We start from the raw sequence: 20634 nt of genomic DNA on the forward strand, positions 1-20634 counted from the left end.
TTCATTAGCCTTTTTTTTAAATGTAGTCGACATTTAGCTTTACTAAAGTAGATATATTCTTGCTTGATTCTGAGTTTTTTACTGTCTATCATTAGGCTGGTCTCTAGATCTATTCTCAGCTTTTTCACTTTTCATCGATTATCGCTTGCATAGCCTTTAGTTATCCTGTAGTCTTGGGAAGAGAGGTCAATGTTGTAAAGATGAGATGAGTACATGACCCTGAATCTCTTATCCTTAACATCAATCTGAAATAGAGAGTTAAAGGTGGTATTTACTAATAAACAGCATGGCGACGCACTCAGCCATAAAATTGCTTGTGAAATGTTTCCGTATAAAATATGTCAGTTTTCATGTTTGCTTGATTAAAAAAACTAAGGATATCAGAAAAATATCTCTATTATCATTCGCAACTTTCAAATCTCAATATAACTAGACATATGTTACTACATATTAATAAACACTGATGAATGCTCGAGTGCTTCTTATAAGATTTATCATTTTCCCTAGTAACACCTGCCATTAATTGTCATATTTTTAATTGGTGATTTTTATAGTGAGTGCGAGTATTTGCAGGTGTAATTGTTTTTTAATCCACAATACAACAGACTGGCGCGTCAGATTACTCCTAAAACTGTATCAAAAAAGTTGAACATGGCCAAACTGTAAACAAGTGATGATTTTGTAGCCTGTGATTTATTATTTAGCATCTAGTCACAAAACCAGGAAGCCAGGTCGCAAAACCAAAATATTTTGCAGCTGTTGATGCAGTAACCACATAGCCCGTGATTTAACCAGAATTTTAGGTTTTCTCGAATAGTATAAATGAATGAATCACGCAGCCTTTCATCCTTGGAGCGGATAATTAGAAGAATTGTGATAGACAAATAAACAGAAAGACTGAACCAACAAGGATAGACTGGCTACAAGGAATCATAATATGTCTATATATGATGATTTTAATACAAACCTTGAAGTCATATTTGAGATCTTTGAGTTAATTTCTTTTCAACTTCCTTTTCCATTTGCGCTTGGTCATATTGTCATACTCAGCAATCTCCTTCATCATCTTTAGAATAAAAGACTCTCCTTCTCCCTAATAACCCTTATATTTTTTTAATTACAATGATTCCCTTCCAAACCTACTGGCACAGTGCTTAGAGATTACAAATACATGTATGCCAAATGACGCTATCACCAATTTGACTCTACGAAAACTAATCGACTCTATAGTAGCATGGGAATGCAATGGATAGATAAGTATGTCTCTAGGCAGTTAAATATGTTTAGAGACAGGTGAAGCTATTTACATAGAAATTGGCAACTCTATGAGTATATAGAAAACTTTATGGGCTGATGATGATGTGAAGTAAGCTTGCTGGTATAACTCACTTTTTAGTTGCCTCATTAGTTAGGACTTTAGATTTAGCCTTAGGCTTCTTCTTGTTCTTTTCAATCTTTTTGGTGCCCACCTTTTAATACCGCCATCTGAATTAACAAGTTCTGAGACACTGAATCCTTCTGGTAGTTCATTATCAGAGATTGCCTTCAAATGATTAAACATTTTTAGATTGAGTAATCATAGCAGTTTAAAATGAAGTACAATTACAAGTAGGAATTATCGGCTCTTTTCCTATTTGGTATCTACTGATTGGGTAAAAACATCAAACTAGTAGATAGCTACTAGCTTGACTACTAAGGTTGTGGCACACAGAAGGTACCTCAGCGCCTATTGTTTACATATAGAATTATGCAAAATGGACTGTTAAAAGGAGAATAATTAAACAAAATACTATTGTTTCTCAGGAAACTACCCATAGAGACACATACACAAGAGAGTTGTGTAAATGACAGCAGCTACAGTCCAATGTGAATAAAATTTACATACACTAAACCGATAATAATTGTAATGGATTTACACGGCACAGCAACTCTCCCTCTGATTACCATCAGCGATGCACCTGTGTCAGGTAGAAGTAATTATTGACAGCCAATCAGTCAATAGCCAATTAAAAATGACTTACCTTGTTACTATATTGGTAATACTGTGCATAGCATCAACATTCATCTGTCAGTTGATTTATTAACACCAATATGACTCAACAAGGTAGCTGAAGAAATTATGTTGTCTTCTTTAAAACATACTTGAACTAAATGTGCAAGGTATACCAAATATTACATGCACATCAATTTCTTTAACCTTTTTCTTTTTTTTTAGCCGCATTGCTTTATTAAAATTGTGCTGCTGTTGTCTACCAAACACATACTCAAGCCCTTTTGCTTTCTCTGCCTTAGTTTTCTCCCAACCTTTCTGTGGTGTCTTTTAGACCTTTTAAACATGTTAACGCCATAAAGACACCAAAGCACAAAAATCGAGGCACCGTAACTGCTGTACAATTTTGTCACTTGTAGTGCTGATACAATAATATTAGTTTGGTGAGAAGTATTTCATTGCTTTGTATCACAAACAATAATTGGAAGACTGTCATCATTTACATTGAGCTCCAGCCTGTGAATTTGACTCTAGCAATACTCAAGTGTCTAATGAATTTTTGCGTACATAAAAAAGAAAAAGGAAACAAAAAGATAGTAGTTAGTGTGAGACATTTGCTTCCACTAAACAGGATACAAGTGTGGAGAGTTTCCTAATATAAGTACACGACAGCAACACTGACAGTCCAAAGAGACATTGTGCCTTATAGTGAACTAAAATCATGCTAAAGAGTAGAAAAACCAGCAAACTAATAAATGCATTAGAATACACTGCCGGACTTAACCAAACCATCTCTATTTTGCTTTAATACGGATCTATGTACCTGTATCCCATGTGACCTCAAGGTCAACTGAACCGTCACTGCCCTCCTTCGTTGTTCTGACCCCTCCGAGTAAAAGAGCTCTGTACTTACCAATTGATCTCCCATCTTTCTCACCAGAGCTTGACTTAGCCAGCTCGAACAACTCTACACAAATACTGGATTGAGGTGCTAGAATGTTCCTACTTATGCAGCCTGCCTAGTACTAACAGCATGACTAAATCACAATAAAATAAAACTGTCCCTTTAAGTGATATAATGTAAACGAACTACAAACAGAAAACAAACAGAAATGTATGTACCAACACTGACTAGTCCGCAATAACACAGTTTTCTCCCACATATAAAAATATGATATTAACAGGCTACACAGTTTTTTTCAAATGCAATTCGTAAAATGCATAAAATAGAGATTCTACAATTAGTAAAATAAATTACTGAATGGTAAGTGGGATGTAATTAACTTGAAAGCCAAGCGTATCATCTGTGAATTCCTTGAAAAAATATTATGGTAAAAGTTTTATAAATGAATAAGACTATTCCATTAACAACCATGGTTAAAATCGGTTAAACTCAAAATGTTCTCCAGCTTCATTCATTTCATATGTTAAAACTATTTTGGTAACTGGCTTTAAAGTGTAGTTTTTTCTTTTAGCACAAAAATAGTGATTAAAAATTAGTATAATTGTACTAATTGTTGTTATAAATTGTTGATAAAGAATAAAACCATCGAAAATTGACAAAAAAGTTTATTTAAATTTAAAGACCTCTTCAGATAAATTTCTGATCTCAACGCCAAGTGTTTGGATGTTAAATTGCTGCCAGGAACTGGGTGTACATGAAAAGGTTTCAGCTTTCATTGAAGTAAAAAAAACCTGCTGGAGGTAGATACAAAGATTCGGATTCCATGTAAGTGTTATAAAGCCTAGCAGGTACAAAGGAGGGTTCAGATTCTAAACAATGGGAACACTGTGGTGGTAAATAAAATGAGTTAACATTTCATAAAAATTGGGAAATCACCCTAGGTACTCAGGTACATGAGGATTCAGATTCCATGCAGAAAAATTGAAAACTGTAGTGGTACATGGCAGGTGTTCAGACTCTATACAAGTGGTGGAAACCCTATGGTGGTACACAAGAGAGTTTCAGAATTGAAGCAAGAGGGGAAACACTGTATGAGTACATGACAGAGGTTCAGATTTTATTCCATTGGAAAGAATACTAAGATAGGTACATGTGGAACGCTCAGACTCTACACAAGTAAATGGAACATTGTAGGGGTACACAGGAGGTGTTCTTATTCTATACAAGTAGAGGAAGCCCTTGGGTGGTACACAAAATAGGTTCATATTCTGAAAAATGGAGGAACCACTGGTGATACACTAATGGGAGGCAGATTCCATACAACTGGGGGAAACACTATGATGGGGTACCCATGAGAGTTTCCTATGCCATACAAGTGGCCAAAACACCATGATGGTACACAAGCACAATTTAGATTTCAAAAAAGTAAGTATGAGAACACTATGATGGTACACGAAGGGGGCTTCAGATTTTATAGATGTTGGAGAAACACTATATGGGTACATGAGATAGGTTCAGATTTCATCTAAGTGAGGGAACCATTGAGAAGAATACACAAAAGGGGTTCAGATTTGCTAAATGTTGGAAAAACAATATGATGAGTGCGCGAGAGAAGTTAAGATTTTATACAGGTCGAGGACACTGTGGGATACATGAAAGAGGTTTGGATTTCATACAATAGGTAGAAAACTATGGGGGTACTTGAAAGGGGTGCAGATTCCATACAAGATAAAACACTATAAAGGTACAGAAGCAGTTTTAGACTCCATATCAGTAAGAGGGAAATGCTATGATGGTACATGAGAAGGTTCAGATTTCACACAAGAAAGGTGACCACTATGGTGGCATGTGAGAATGGTTTATATACCACACCGGTTAGGTGAACACTGGTGATACGTGAAAGTAATGCAATTCCGTACTAATGAGGGAAACACTATGGCAGGTTACGAAAAGGGTCCAAATTCCATAAAAATGAGAAAACACTATGGTAGTTCATGAGAGGGTTCCGTTTTTATATAAATGAGGAAAAACACGGTGGTAGCACAATTGAGAAATTCAGTCTCCATACAATTGAGGGGGCCATCATGAGAGGCACTCAAAAGGGGTTCAGGTTCCATGCAAGTGGAGGAACACTATAGGGGTACAGAAAAGGTGTTTCAACTGCAAATAAGTAAGGAGACGGGGAGCAATTGCTACAGTGGTACAAGAGAGTGATGAATAAGTAATGTGAACACTATGGTGATACGTGAGAGGGGTTCAAGTCCATGCAAGTGAAGGAAACGCTGTGGCAGTTTGTGAGATGGGTGCAGTTTCAATACGAGTGGGGGTAACACTGTATAGGGTAACAGAAGAGGTATTTAGTAAGCTAAATTTATTTAAGTTAGATCAGAATCGATCAAATATACAGAGTCGACTCATGTCCAAATCGTTTTATGGTCGGCAGGATCCAAACACAAATGTAAGTCCATGACGACCTGTGTTTGTGTTTAGATACGGTATAGACTTCATTACAAGTCAAGTTTCTCAGAGACTATTTCATGGTAAAATGTTTCAAGTCAACTTATGTTTATGGATATGTTGCTGATGAGTCACATCAAATATGAAAAGGAAATTACATAATTTTACACCTAACTTACACAGCACGACATGAAGCCTAAACCAATGACCATAGTAAAAATGCTTTACCATATATAAATGTTAGAGGTTATAAAGTTATTTCCCAAAGATTACCAGTATAAAAACAGTGGAAAGAAGGCATATATTACCAGTAAAACACTTTATTAAGCACACTCAATCATAACATTGCTGCCACCATGGTTCTGTTGTCCTGCCACCTGCCAGTTTAAAGCTTAACACGTATAATGTCTAGCTTATTTTTTATAATGCGAACAGTTGTGTCGACGTTTGTGTATTTACGATGCAAGAGCGTGTTGTAAATGCTATAGCTTATTTGGCTGTAGCCATAGCTCATTGACAATAATTTTAGCTTATTTGGCTGTAGATATATCTTATTGGCTATAGTTATTGCCTTTAGGGTTGTAGCTGTATTTTCTTTGATGACAGTTATAGCCAACTGGGTTGTAGTTGTAGCCTACTTTACTGTAGCAACTCATTTGACTGTAATTGCAGCTTTTAATGTCCTTTTGTTATTGTTTTAGTCAAACAAGGATCGGTGTAGACTGTGATAGTAAAGCTGTAGATAAGGCTGGAAAAACCATAAACTACAGATTTTTGGACACTGCGGAATAGGAAGACTTTAAGTATATTATGAATGGGTTCAGATTTTTTGTAAAATTTTCCGATCAACTACATCAATCACACCAAGGAAGTAGAGGCTTTAAATGTTTCATAGAGCCTTTTTATGTCTTCGACCTTTATGTTAACTCTGTGGGAACCTGCTAGTAGCTCACTTACTTATAGTTTCTACATTTGTATAATTTATATGAGTATTTGTTGATCGCAGGAAATATCTAAAGTTGTCAAACCATACCGTGTAAATCAGTAATATTGAAAGTGGGTTCACCAGCAATTTGATGTGCAATGAAATTTATAATATAACATATCACATAAAATATATATGATACAACATTTAATTCATCATAATAATAGAAAATAAACACATAAACAATTCAACTAAAGCCAGGTTTTCATTTTGCCATCATCTGTTATTGTACATATAAAAATAACCTTTCCTATGAAACTTAACTTTAATAGAAACTAATTTTCTCTTACAAAAAGACTTACACAAGATTTTAGTAGATTTTATCAGAAAGCAATGGCATTTTTCTATCGTTTCAGTAGGTTTTTGGGGTTTAAAGCACATAAATTACATAATTTCTTTATTATATATTTCAATACATCAGGGTCTTGGCTTTCGAATGAGCCTGTATTCAATACAGAAGGAACAATAGAACTATGAAAAACAAGGTGTCAAAAGTATGTTCTGCAATAAAAAAAAACACTTGGTTCAAGTTCTCAAAACTTGATGTCACAATTATTATTTAACTTTAGGTAGTCGATCCCCTTCGCTGCCCTTGAGACTGTGATCTTTGCCATCTTTGCCTCTGTGCCATTGCCATCTGTGACAATCGATGCTGCTAAAAACCAGAGAGCGCTAATAAGAAACTAGGATTCTAGATAATCAACAGTGCCCGGGATCGTGCTAACGCCCGACCAATACCAACGGTGAAATTTATAAACAATAGATTTCAGCATCCAATCACAGGTCGTTGTCAGTTTCAATGTCATTTGTCATCCTAACAACAAATGACCCGATCTCATGGGCTGTAGGGCAAAAAGTCTGACATCACTGTTCCTACTGATAATCAATAATATAATAACATAATATACAGTGTATAATAATAATAATATGTGGATTATTCAGTAAACATGATCAAACATCTAATTTACGATATTGCATTTTAGTATTACTTGATACAAAGTAATACTAAACAACTTTGGTGTTGTAAAAGTCAACACTGCTTTTCATTATTTCAGTTATATTATCCTTTCTGTCATATTTTTTTCACAACACCAAAGGAATGAAAAGTAATTAAACCACTTGCCACCAGTAACAAGCTCAAAACATGACAGTTTTCGGTTTAACAATAAGCAGTCCAAACGACATTTATGTCAAAGTCTATTGTTTATAAATTTCACCAATACAAACACATGTTCTGGGTTAATTAATTATGCTTCAATAAATGTACTGTCATCAATAAAGGTAATGAAATCACACCAATAAAGTTGTGACCTGCGGGTTGCGGGTTGCAATAGGTCAATCGCACTTTCGCGAGATCAAGCAATGCTTGAAAATAATTAGTCTCAGTCGACCCTCAACATCACAATAAAATAAGAGGGCTAGTGCATAATATCATCGGGAAGTTATAGTATAGCGCTTGGATTCTGAGTTATTTATCATAGAAATAATCTGTACATGAAGAGCTAGTGACACTGATTCCTTTGTTATCTTCAATGGTTCTCTGGAGTTGTCCCACTTTTGCTTTCCACTAGCGTCAGTTGATAATAAAAGTGGTAATCAATAAAAAGAAGCAGTAAGAGCACTGCACCAAATATAAAAATTGTGACGTCATAATTTTGGAGCTTTTACCATTGAACATTTCTGCGGTAGAGCTATGGGGAAATCCTATAAACACCAACCAATGCCTGTCTCACCATGGCAAACAAAAGCTCATTCGAAAGCCAAGACTCTGATGTATTGAAATATACAATAAAAAAATTATGTAATTTATGTGCTTTAAGATGATCTGACTATAAAGATGTTTCAAGATTAAAATTGACAAAAATTGATCATCTTTAAAGCTTTCAGATCAAGCGAAAGTGTGATGTCTATTATAGTCGCAAAGAGATTGACAGAATAGAAATGCGTAATGCTGCAACATTTACACATCAGCCAATATCAACTCGTGACGTCATTATGACATATGAGGAGTTCATTTCCAAAACCAGTTATTTCCATTTTTTGCACTTTTTGACTTTTTAATCTTAAATTATACTATAATAATATGAGTACATTGATCAATAGATATTTTGTTCCTAAACCAGTTATTTCTCATACATTGCACCCACTAAAGTCTCGGTTTTGTTCCAAAACCAGTTATTTTCTATTGGGTTTCATTCCAAAAGCAGTTATTTTTGTGCTTGCTTTTCAATTGGTTGTTCTAAAACTAGGTCAGCTTTTTGATTGGTTGACTTAGTTTTGTTAGCTATCTTTCTACTTCCTGTGCTTTCATGATGGATGCATCTTCAACAAGAGATTTTACTGCAGCAACGTTTAATGACTTTTTGAAGAACCTGTGCAAATAACACGACCTGGTAAAAGTAAAAAGAACAAAGAGAATGTAGCAGGTAATTAATTTAAACCTTTTACTGCTAAATTGGCTTAAAAGCTAAATTTAACTAAATTGCAGAAGGCAAAAAAAATGAAACAATCACATCAAACACAATGCATGTTTGTTTGTGTTTAGTACAAGAGTTAACTAGTGCTAGTAGTAGTAATCTATTACTATTTTTGCTAATAATTCTTTCGCAAGCCAATGTATCGGCTTGCACAGTAGTATAAGTACAGACGGTAAGCCGATGGATCGCCTTATCAATAGGGTGTCACTTGTCTTCATTACGAGACCCAAACATTAGCAGATGATGTCTGAAAGAACCTTACTGCCAATCACGTGCAACCAATAAAAAACTTTGGCTTAACAATTTCATTTTTAATTATTTTTCAAAATGGCAAACCAGATCGTTACTTTCATAGATATAAGAAACACACCCCATTTGTTCAATGCAAAAAAAATTGCAAGGGTAAGATTCACTAAACAATTTTATACATATCTTGTAGAGAATTTCTTTCTAAATAAGATGCATTTTACAGTAAAACAATGTACGGTATGTTTTTATTTTCGAGATATTATTGTATATAACATGTTGGCTCACCACTTGTAACTAGTCCGCATTAATTATTGGTTCACCTAAAGCTGTGGTTAAAGTCAGACTATTATCTAAGACTTACTGTTTAAATCACTGGTTGCTGATTTTTTCATGTCAAAAGCAGTTACTTCTCGAAATAACTGCTTTTGAAAAAAAAGCAGAACTCTGTTTGCTGTTTATCATGCTTCTTGACAAAATTGTTGAACACAAAAAAGTATTAGCTTGCTTTGTCATTTGTCTTGAGTATTAGCTAAAAACTATGCCAATTATATTGAACAATATTGAGTGTACAAAATTTTCTTGTTTGTGAAAAATGCTAAAATCGGAAATAACTGGTTTTGGAAATGAACTCTTCATATATTCTTCTTCAGAGTGTTTGAACACCGATCAAGTTTTTTCCATTTTAATCTTGATACATCTTGGCAGCCACATTCCCTTAAACATCAACAACAATCAGAAATGAATAGGAAATATTAATAATGGTATTTATTAAACATTTTATTATTTATAATATTTCCCTGGAAAAAAGTTTTTCGTAGGTTCATCTTCAGTCTTGTCAGTCATTTCAAATGCCTAATAGAAAGGTGTATATCATGGCTGGTGGTGGCCTGAGTTTACACCTCCTTTTCACATATTCTTTTTGAGTTCAAATTGAATAGAGTTCTTTACAACTCTCCTAAAGGTCATTGCTGATTGCCTAAATGACTTAGATCAGTTACAAGAAGCTACTACATAGCAGCTCGTGTCACTCTATTAATTTATGACACTTAATGGTGAGTGGCAGGTGTTACAGGTAGCTGTTAACTTCAAGACACTCATACGTTGTCAAGTTTAAGTATTGCTATTAACCAACAAGCATAAGTCAGTGAAAAATTCACCATCGACTCTGTGAATTTACTTGCACGGTTGAAAGTGGTCGGTATCCTAAGGTCGAATGAAGATGAAATGTTTCTCAAGGTTACTAAATTTGCTTGTTTCTTTGTGAGTCACTGTTCACTGAGTCACTAGCCTAAATATTTTTCAAAACAGATTAAGGCAATATTTATTTGCACCTATGCATTAGTTTGCCATTCTTTAAAGCGCCTTGTGAAGATGAAGAATAGACCACATATTCTGATTTAGCAAGGTCATCATAGCTGAGTATTAAAGTCTATTCTCAATTGTGTGGTATAGCTATTGTAATATCCACTGTTTATCTCAGCATCTGCAAGCAATTGATATTTTTTAATTTTCTGTAACGCGCTGATACAAGCTGGTGCATAGGAATTATGAATATCTATAAATCTCAAATTTTGTTGTTGTCCAGCTATAGCAGTTAAAATCTAAGAATGAAAAATCTGCTTCTCATTAGTTTAGAACTCGCAAAGATCGCAAGTCAAGTGTGGAGCTACGACATTTATACTTACTGTATTTATTAGTGCTGGGCCCGGGTAATACAACTTGTTGAACTCGCAGGTTTATCTTCTCTTGAGTCGCAAAATACACAAAAAACTTGAACGGAAGGGGCTGAGGCTAAATTTGTTTGCAAAGAAGTACTGGTGCCCGTCACAAGTATTCATCATAAATTTAGTACAGGTGCCTATACATAGCCATTAATAGGGGAGTTGTGTATTCATCATAGACAAGATAATTCTCATTACACTTGTGTTTATTTCCACTTTTTTAACCTTTTCATTACATTTTACATTACATTTCATTACGTTTTGCTATTTGTGATAGAAATTATTTTATCCAAGGTGTTTTTGATTAACAAACACTCAGTAATTTTTGGTTGTAGAAGCTATAGTTTTGGTCCTAAAGCATTAGTCTGAATAAGTTTAAAATCAACAGACGCTTTGGCACTAGAATAAGAGCATTTTAATAACAGATAATTTTATTATAAATTATTATTATTATTATTATAATTTTAATAATTTTTGATGGTTTACTAAAACCGACTGCAAAAAAGAGTGCTGTCATTTTGCGGTTTGCTCAGAAGGCAGACCCCTAATAAAAAGAGATAATTATGAGAAACACCTCAATCCCACTTTGGAGAACTGTACAAGCATTTAGGTCGATGTTTCTGTTCACAAGTTATTTTTTATCCACATATCCCACACAAGAAATTTGATAATATCGGAAGTCCTTGATATCAAGCTATAACTTATTGGTGAAAAGAAAAGTAGTGACTTGTTTTCTTTTATCAAAATGTAACATAATATCTAAAATTTATTTCTTTTCAAAAAATATATAGTTTTTTCACATGCTTTCAAAGAAGTGGTGTTTGAAGAAGTGATGATAACTGAAGCAGCATAATTACTGGAGTACACCACATCTGATAGAGTGTGCAATTATGAATAGAAAAACTAAATGTTTTAATGTGATGTTTTTGCTGCTGATGAGAAACTTTCTAGTTTTGTCTTTGATCTCTAATTACCCAGAATTTTAATCTGTGTGTCATTAGAAAGTAATGTTTTGTCAGCAGCCATATTGCATTTCTCGGTCGATTAGAAGTGCCTTCGGTATTTTGGATATATCACAAGAATTGATCATTCAATCGACTTGAGACTTTAGAATTATACTGAAACGTTTCAACAAAATAAAGCAGAACAATACAACTTAGTTTACTAAGGCATAGTGTCAGACAGGTAAACATTCTCCTGAATTCTCACAGACCCAGACTTCAGAGTATTAATAGATGTTAGGCTGTTGTTATTGACTAAAACTTGATCATGGTTGAAACAATCAAATCAATCTAGAGTGGGATTTTTAAGGAGACTAACAGAAAGGAAGCGCGTAACTTTTCAACTTGAATAGCAATAGCCAATATTAACTGTTGCAACGATAGCAACTAGTGATCAAGTTTTGTCATTTCTAATCGTGAAACATCCTTGTAGTTGGAATGCAATATAATATAAAATAATATACTATTTTCATGTTAAGGTCAACTAAATAACATCTTGCAGTCATAATATAAAATAATATTATAATATTTTCATGTTAAGGTCATATAGTTATTTGCCTAATAGATGTTAGGTTATAGTAAGCTAATACAAGAAATTCATTCTATAGCCCTTTGCTCTTTTTGCAGCCGAGAATCATATAACGCCCTTACTAACTGGCTGAGAGATACAAGAACCTTGGCTAGCCCAAGCATAGTTATCATCCTTGTGGGAAACAAGAAAGACCTGGATGCTGAGAGAGAAGTAACATTCCGGGAGAGAGCAGATTTTCACAAGAAAATGGTAAGAAAGGAAGTTGGTTACAGAGATGTCTGTCAGCTGGTGATATGACCTCTACTGGTGTTGGACTACAAACCATCCTTTATAGGTGATGTTAAAGTATAGAGGATATTAAAATAGAGGTTATACGGTAATTTCAGTAGTTTTAGCAGAATATAGTCATTTAAAGTTCACAGCCATTCACAAGTCTAGATGGTGCCCCAGAGCAATCACAACATCAAAATTGTTCTATGGAGCACATTTTCACTTCTGAGGCTCAAAGGTTTATGAGAATACTTGAAATAAATATGTGCCGTAACTTTTGTTGTATCAGCCTACTCAGAATGAGAGACTGTTAAACGCTATTGGCACATTTTTGACATTTGAACTATTGTTTTATATCGCTTACTTTCATAATTGCGATGAATGGTGGAGAAAATATCACCTTTCATTACTTGTCATTGCATACCACTATCATTACCTAACGGAGGGCTCATTGTGCGGCATAAACAAGCATTTCCATTATCTTCAAGGTATTGTCAGATACTAGTTGATTCTCGTGACGGCTTTTGTATCTTGAAGATTGTTTCTTGTTGCTAAGCAACTCTTTCTATTGCTACACTAAGAGTTATATGATGGTCAAATCTTTGATTTCTCTAGGCAGTTTCTTCCTTGAACTTAGTGTAATGACTGAAGAGAACATTGAGGGAACCTATTTAAAATTTGCTCAATCTATTCTCGCCAAAATTGAGTCAGGTAAGTCTGATTTAACTAGTAAATTGTAACTAGTTGTGTTTTGAAAGATTTTCAGAAATTTTAGTTACAGCTTCCATCAATTCAAGTTTTCATCTTTCTGTCATTTGCAAAAAAAGCATCTTGTTTTTTCAACTAAATTCAGCAAAAATTAAAAAGTTTTTCTCTTAATCTTTTACAATCAATTAGCAAGTACCTCCGACATTTTTATTTAGCCGATCACATTTTTATATAAAATCTCCCTACTTTTTAATTGGCCTAAACCATTAACCATTGTGTTCAGTTATGTTTAGTGAGGTTTCAGAAGAAATGGGGATAGCTAGGGCTGTGTACTTCCTATTGAGAATGTAAACATGAAATATAGACAAATTTATAGCAATCCATTCTCAGCCTCTGTCTCAGTTTTTACTATATCCATAATAGTGTAACCAGATTGTTGTGCACAACCAAGCTAGGTGCACAGGACTGGGCTATGATTGAAACAGTCATAAACTTAGTGATTTATGACATCACTGCAACCGACTGTCGTAGTACAGTAGCTATTCCAGTTATGACCTGTGGCACTTACATCCATATTCAGTGAATACAGTCTCTGTTTCATGTTGTGAAAATATCATTCAGAAAACATGTAGGCACCAACAGCAAACACAAAAAGCGCAAAAAGGGTTTCCATGATTTTTAACATAAAAGTGAATAGTTATGGTTTTATGTTGCACGCACATTTATTGTTTTATTTTGTATATTAGTGTTAACATGTACTTTCAGTTTCTAATATGTTTTCAAGTTTTTTGATTTTGGAATTTTTGATCAACATAAATCATGCATTACTGCAAATAGTAATGATAAGAACTACTCACGTCATTTCGAACGTATATTTCTTCTGAGCTTTTTAACAGAGATCAAGCTTTGCTGATTTTAATCTTGAAACCTCTTCACAATCAGATCACCTCAAACATCAAATAAAATTGCCAATGATAGAAAAATAACAATACTTTCTGATAATATCTACCAAAATTTTGCAAAAGCTCATCTTTAAAAGACACTTTCCCTTTGTAACCAAAGTCTACGTCAGAATCTACTTTGAGAGATTACTGGCTGTAATATTGGCTCAAGTACATGTATTTCAAAGCAGATATCCTGTAACATTGCTGGAACATTCATGTATAGGTCAATGCGATACACCATCATAATATTGCGTTTACATTGAAAATAAATGTTACGCAAATGTTTACACTTCAACATCCCAAACTAAATTTCATGTAACAATGCTAGGACATCCATTTGAAAGTAATAATATGACATACCAAAATGTTCTAGTCACATGACAAGCCGATGCTATATGGATGTTCACACCCAAAAATTCCTAAGTAACATACCTGTAACATCGCTGAGACATTCAATAATAATGTTTTCTAAGAACATCATGAAAGCGGTAGCAAATTTATTCTGATAACATTTTAGCTAGTTGATATCGGCAAATGCGTTCAAGTTGCACCGTTACATGACCTCATTCTGTAGGTCTCTTTGGGATGTCATATTCTTACTCCCGTATGATCGGAGTGTTTATGCTATTTTGCTGATCGAATCTTGTTAATTTTAACCTTGCAACATCCTGGCAGTCCAATCACCTTAAAGCACATTAATTACATAAGTACATTTATCATATTTCAGTACATCAAAGTCTTGGCTTTAGAAAGAGCCATTGTTTCAATAATCAATATTCAATACACAATAATATTCCTATATTTTGTTCCTATATTCAATACAGAAAGAAAAATAGAACTATGAAAAACAGGGTGTCAAAAGTATGTCCTACAATAAAAAAACACTTGGTTGGTGTTCCCACAATGTGATGTCATAATTATCATTTAACCTTAGGTCATTGATCCTTTTTCTGCCATTGAAGCTGCACTTTCTTTTGACAATCAGGCTGTTAAACCAAGAGAGCGCTAACAATAAACTAGGGTTCTAGATAATCAACAATGCCCGGGTATTGTGGTAACACTCGACCAATACAAACACATGTTTTAGGTTAATAGATTTCAGGTGATTGATAGATGTGACCTTTTACGTCCTTTTGTTCATTTTAAACATTTACAATGTATAGTAGTTATTATCACAACATTTTATATGATGGCATTTTTTGTCCTATACAAAAATGATTAACAACTTGATTAATAACTAATTAGTAATTAAATAGCAAAAAAAAAACTAAAATATTTATATTACATTCGAATAAACTACAGTATATGGAAAATAGAAAAGAGTACTGGACAGATAAATTAATCACTTTGTGTATGATACTAGCTTATAGACAGATTAAGATATTTACAGTAGGCTTCTCTATTTTGAACAATCCTGGAGTGCAGTGAGTCAACCCCAACGATTGATTTAATTCAATTGAGCTCCGCAACAAAAGTAAACAAAATCAGAAATGACTAGTCAAAACATACCTGGTTGTTAACCACCCTTGGTGATAAAGGCAATGAAATCACAAATTAAATTGTGACCTGCAGTGGCGTGGCCCTAGGACTATATGTAGATTGCACTCTTGTGAGATCTTGCAATGCTTGACATCAATTAGCCTCAGTCGTGCCCCTCAACATCACAATAAATGGAACGGTCTATCACATAATATCATTTGAAAAATATAGTATAGTGCTCAGAATCTGAGTCATTTATCATACAAATAATCTGTACATGGAAAACTAATGACACTGATTCCCTATGCCTATGTCACCTAACATTTTTGTGGTAGAGCTCTGGAGAAATCTTATAAACACCAACCATTGTCTGTCTCATCATGTCAAACAATGGCTCATTTGAAAGCCAAGATATTGAAGAACCTGAATAAGCTTAAACAGTTATTATGTAATTGATGTGCTTTAAACATCAGAGAACACTGTAAATTATAGACAAATTATACTCTAATGTAAATCTGGTAAAGTCTCGTGCAGGTTTATCTTTCATGGGTGATAAGCTCTTGAAAAGCTGAGTGTTTGCCAGCAGAACAGAAGGATGAAAACATGTTAGTGTTAATCTGTCGTAAGTTTAACTCGCTGAAAACTTTGTGGCTTTTTATAATGTTCTACTTATGTATATAGGGGACTTGGATCCAAAAATGATGGGATATGGATTACAATGCAGTAATGCTGCCTTGCATCGATTTCAAAGACAACAGGCTAGGACTGAAAAAAAGTCTGTGACTGCTACAAATCTCTTGGCTTCCTTTGCTGAATGAGTGGCAGCTCTGCTGGATGCATTTAAAGCATGCTTATATCTGTGCTGTTTGGAGTTGTCTCTATTTACATATCAGTCAATTTAAAACCAAAATTGATATCTATAAACAGTCTTTAGAATGACATTTCTCTGAGGCTTAACTGGATCATTCACATTTTCTTTATTTTCTAAGGTCTTTGGAGAAAGAGAACAAAGGGAAAAAAATTGTTGTGTTATCATTGATGTTACTTTCGCAATTACTGCACCATCAGCCAGCCATTCAAGAAAATTGCCTAAAAAATCTGTCTTTCTCTGTGAATGCTGTATCACCAATTAAACAAGCCACTATCAATTGCAAATAAGGGACACTGCTAAATACAACTAGTGTATATTCAAATCATTTTCTAAAACGATGATGTAAACATAAAGTTGGCATCTTTTTAAATAACATGTAAAAGCAGGTAGTCATGCGTTTCTATGACAACCAGCAAAGCAAATTTTTTGTATGAAGGAAATGCTAGAACATACGAACATCGATGAACATCTTCGAACAATATGATATTTCATCACTCTTTGTCTAACTAAGCACCAGCACAACGTCTGCTTATAAAAGGCGTTTTGTCTGGCGTATAAAGAATGTCAGTGTGTAGGCTACAGTTGTACATTAGCCAGAAAGCCAATTTATACATACAACGACTTCAAACCTTTTACATTATTTTAAGCTAGTTCATTGCTGATATATGGTTTTCTATAAACAAGTGGGGTTTGATGTTGCAACGGACATTAAATTCAATGACTTTTACAATATGTATGGCGACTAGCACTAACCAAACAAACTTAAACTAACTACATCCAATACAACATACCATAAAACCTCTAAATGAACGCCACCCTGAAAGAAGGGTTAAAAAATAGACCGGCACTCTCCAATTGAACGCCACCTCCATTTGCCCACTACTTTGACATTATTTGATCTTTACGAGCCCATAATATCAACTGATAAGTAGAAAAGTGTCCACAAAATCGTATTACTAATGAATTGTTTATACCAATAACAATCAATTATCTTGCTATCCAATTCCAAAGCTTTTTGCTTTTTTGTGTTAAAACTTTGAAATAGACACCATAGGAATAATCAATAATGAACTCGGGCTATTAGTAGTTCTCTGTTTAACACGGTCTTTCTACTTCGAAGAAGCCTACATATAAAAAACGGCTTAATCTTTCGATGGTAGATGAATTTTCAAACCAACGCTATAGAAATGATTACTATTTCAAGTTAATAGTTTTGTTTAACGTGGTTTGAATACTTGAAGGACATGCGTACAAATACCCGATAGCAAGTTTTGGACCAAAAATTACGTTTACTAAGCAAACTTTTAAGCGTTACGTTCGTGCTAAATGCAGCGCGTGAAAGCTGTGCTAAAATATGTTTCCACGCTAACATCGACTAGTTCAGCAGTGCAAAAAAAGAGTTGAGGTCAGAGGATATTACGAAAAGTATTGGACAACTAAAATATGTTGGTTACATTCAAAGCAACAATCAGAACGCAGCTATCCGAGCAAACGATAGAAATGTTTTTTCAGTAAAAACGTTAATGTTCGTTTCTGCATGTAATATAAGTATGATTCGTTTATGTCGCTTGTTCATATAGATATAAATATTTGTATGATTGACAAATTCTTATTATATAATTTATAAATATGCAGATTTTTAGCATGTTATTTAATTAATAGCGCCCTTGCAGCTATCTTAACATGGTTTACGATGGAACGATGCTCATAACTCCACTTCTATTGCGCATGAAAAGCTAGTTTTGGCAGCAAATTGAAGCAAACATATTACAAAGTGCAACGAGTTTTTATTCAATAATGTCAAATACAAATATAAAATAAAAATGTTTTCAAATTTAGAATGAAATAAAAATTTGAAACTCAAGCCAAATGCAACGAAGAACACAGACTATAATCTCATCGCAGGTCAATCGCACACAATAGATATCAACTAATAGAGATATTTTTCAGGTTCTCGGTGCACATTTATTAAGAGATATTTGACAAGCTAGACACAAGTTGGCAGATTCATTGCATCCAAAATGTTTAATTTCGCTCCACAAAAAAGAGAGCAGAATATAGGTGACATTCATTTTGCCCATAGGGGCGCTAAATTTGCCTTCCGAAGATTCTGAGGAGCCCTTTGGAAAATACACCCACCAGCCTCTATTTGAACGCTGCATACAATTGACCGCCAACATAGAAGGGATGAAAAATAGAGCGTCATGGCGTTCAATTGGAGGTTTTACGGTATATGGTTGCTAGCAATAACAAAACAAACTGAAACTAACTATATATAACTTATACAGCATATTTGGTTACTAGCAATAACTAAACAAACTTAAACTAACAATAACCTATACAACATATTTGGTTGCTAGATATAACAAAACAAACTGAAACTAACAATAACCTATACAGCATATATAGTTACTAGCAATAACTAAACGAACTAAAACTAACTATATATAACCTATACAGCATATTTGGTTACTAGCAAAAACTAAACAAACTAAAACTAACAATAACCTATACAGCATATTTGGTTGCTAACAATAACAAAAACAAACTGAAACTGGAGAAATGAATACAAACATAATGTTGCTATCGATAACAAAATTAACTGAAACTGAAGAATTATTGCTAACAACAACAGTATGCAGATACAAATTTTAGCAGCAAACAAAAGAAAACAAGTAATTGTTTTCCTTTTTATAAAGCACCCGTAGTGAATTAAATTATTGGAGTATTGATAACTTATTCGTGCTCATATGTAGTGTACATAGGTGATGCGTGATTTTATTGTAGTAGTAATTAGTTTTAATTTGACAAAAACTATCAGCTCTGTAATAAACTTATGAATATTTTAATAAGTTTTTTTATGTTGCTTTACCCAGATTTCATGGTGTTTGGAAAGAAGCCATATTTTACTAAACAAATACAAATTTACCTACAATAGTGAGAAAAGATGCATTTGTTATTTTATATATTCGATTTTAGACAAAGTCATAAAAGTCTTACAAGAGTGTTTATTGCGACATCAGACAACCAACATATACTATAATTATAAATATAATATATTAGAGTTCCAACAAAGTAATGTTTCTACATCATAAAGTCAATAGAGTTTAGTAACTAGTTAGTTGTGTCTATTGACTAGAGTTGATAGAACTTAATCTCTACTGACTCTCATCACTGTCTCTTCCAGCTGGTATAAGTGATATCAGAAGATTCTATAAATCCCAGTATTATCATAGCCACCATTGAGGCTAGACCACGCACAACTCTGGTACCATCAGCCACCTGCAATGTACACAATTCTCTAAGTTTACAATCCAAATAAATGCTCTCATCTGTTTATGTTATATATAATGTGTAGCCTGTGTTCCTGGCCGCTAGCATTATAATAACATTGTGTTAATTTCCAGTATATATTTAATTATGAGCTGATTTCTTTATATTTTTATGCAGTTAATTAGTTAGGTGAGACAGAAAGCTATTTTAAAATAAAACTTTCTTAACTTATGAATATAAACAGCCGGTATCTGCTCACTAGAATGTGTTTTACTGCAGGTAACTGATATAAGAATCTGGTTAAAAAACTCATAGTTTAAAGTTGAATGATATGTTTGAGTCATATCATGATTCAAAGTCTACTTGTTTAAACTCATACAATCTCTCAACCCTGCAGTCAGACACCAACTCTCATCTCTATCTGTCATTACCATTAGATACCATTGTATAGATAGAACAGGGTTTTGGCTAGAAACATATAAATTAAATACAAGTTTTAAGTAGCCGATACTAGTTATAATTATTAGTACCATAATTATTACTAAAATATTAAAAAGTGGACAATGAAGATGGTAATCATTTAGCAAGACCAACTTCTATCACTCCTTCTGGTCTGATAGGAGTTACGATCTCCTAGCAATTTTATTGTAAAGGTTAACAAGGTGAACAATACTCAACACTGATATCATAAAATCTACAGCAAGAAACGATTGCATATTATGCAATATATTATTATGATAATTTTCATAGAAGGGCAAATGCACATTTGTGTA

The 20634-nt window shown here is 33.8% G+C and overlaps 1 protein-coding gene and 1 long non-coding RNA gene across 2 annotated transcripts in view; one reads left to right on the plus strand and one right to left on the minus strand.

Annotated features, from left to right (window-relative positions):
* The window catches only part of LOC137396382 (uncharacterized), a 130075-nt gene extending 129036 nt beyond the window's left edge, over positions 1-1039 (minus strand). The window contains exon 1 of the long non-coding RNA XR_010978548.1: positions 968-1039. This is a non-coding gene — a long non-coding RNA (uncharacterized lncRNA). The remainder of the gene's footprint in view (positions 1-967) is intronic.
* Positions 1040-4686: 3647 nt separating this feature from the next.
* LOC137397047 (ras-related protein Rab-4B-like) lies at positions 4687-16535 on the plus strand. The gene is made up of 4 exons (XM_068083332.1): positions 4687-4742; positions 12412-12596; positions 13202-13297; positions 16399-16535. Exons 1-4 carry the CDS (start codon positions 4687-4689, stop codon positions 16533-16535), a joined length of 474 nt encoding a protein of 157 aa, XP_067939433.1.
* Positions 16536-20634: the final 4099 nt, after the last annotated feature.

This window comes from Watersipora subatra, chromosome 5 (genome assembly GCF_963576615.1).
Source record: "Watersipora subatra chromosome 5, tzWatSuba1.1, whole genome shotgun sequence".
In the NCBI taxonomy this organism is placed as follows: Eukaryota; Metazoa; Bryozoa; class Gymnolaemata; order Cheilostomatida; family Watersiporidae; genus Watersipora; species Watersipora subatra.

Bases quoted from the DNA above. Each gene is read 5' to 3' on its own strand.
- LOC137397047 (XM_068083332.1), top strand. From the start codon at position 4,687: ATGGTACATGAGAAGGTTCAGATTTCACACAAGAAAGGTGACCACTAT. The intron at 4,743-12,411 runs GTGAGAATGGTT...CTCTTTTTGCAG, and splicing joins GGTGACCACTATGGTGGCAT to CCGAGAATCATATAACGCCC. The intron at 12,597-13,201 runs GTCAGCTGGTGA...TGATTTCTCTAG, and splicing joins AGTTGGTTACAGAGATGTCT to GCAGTTTCTTCCTTGAACTT.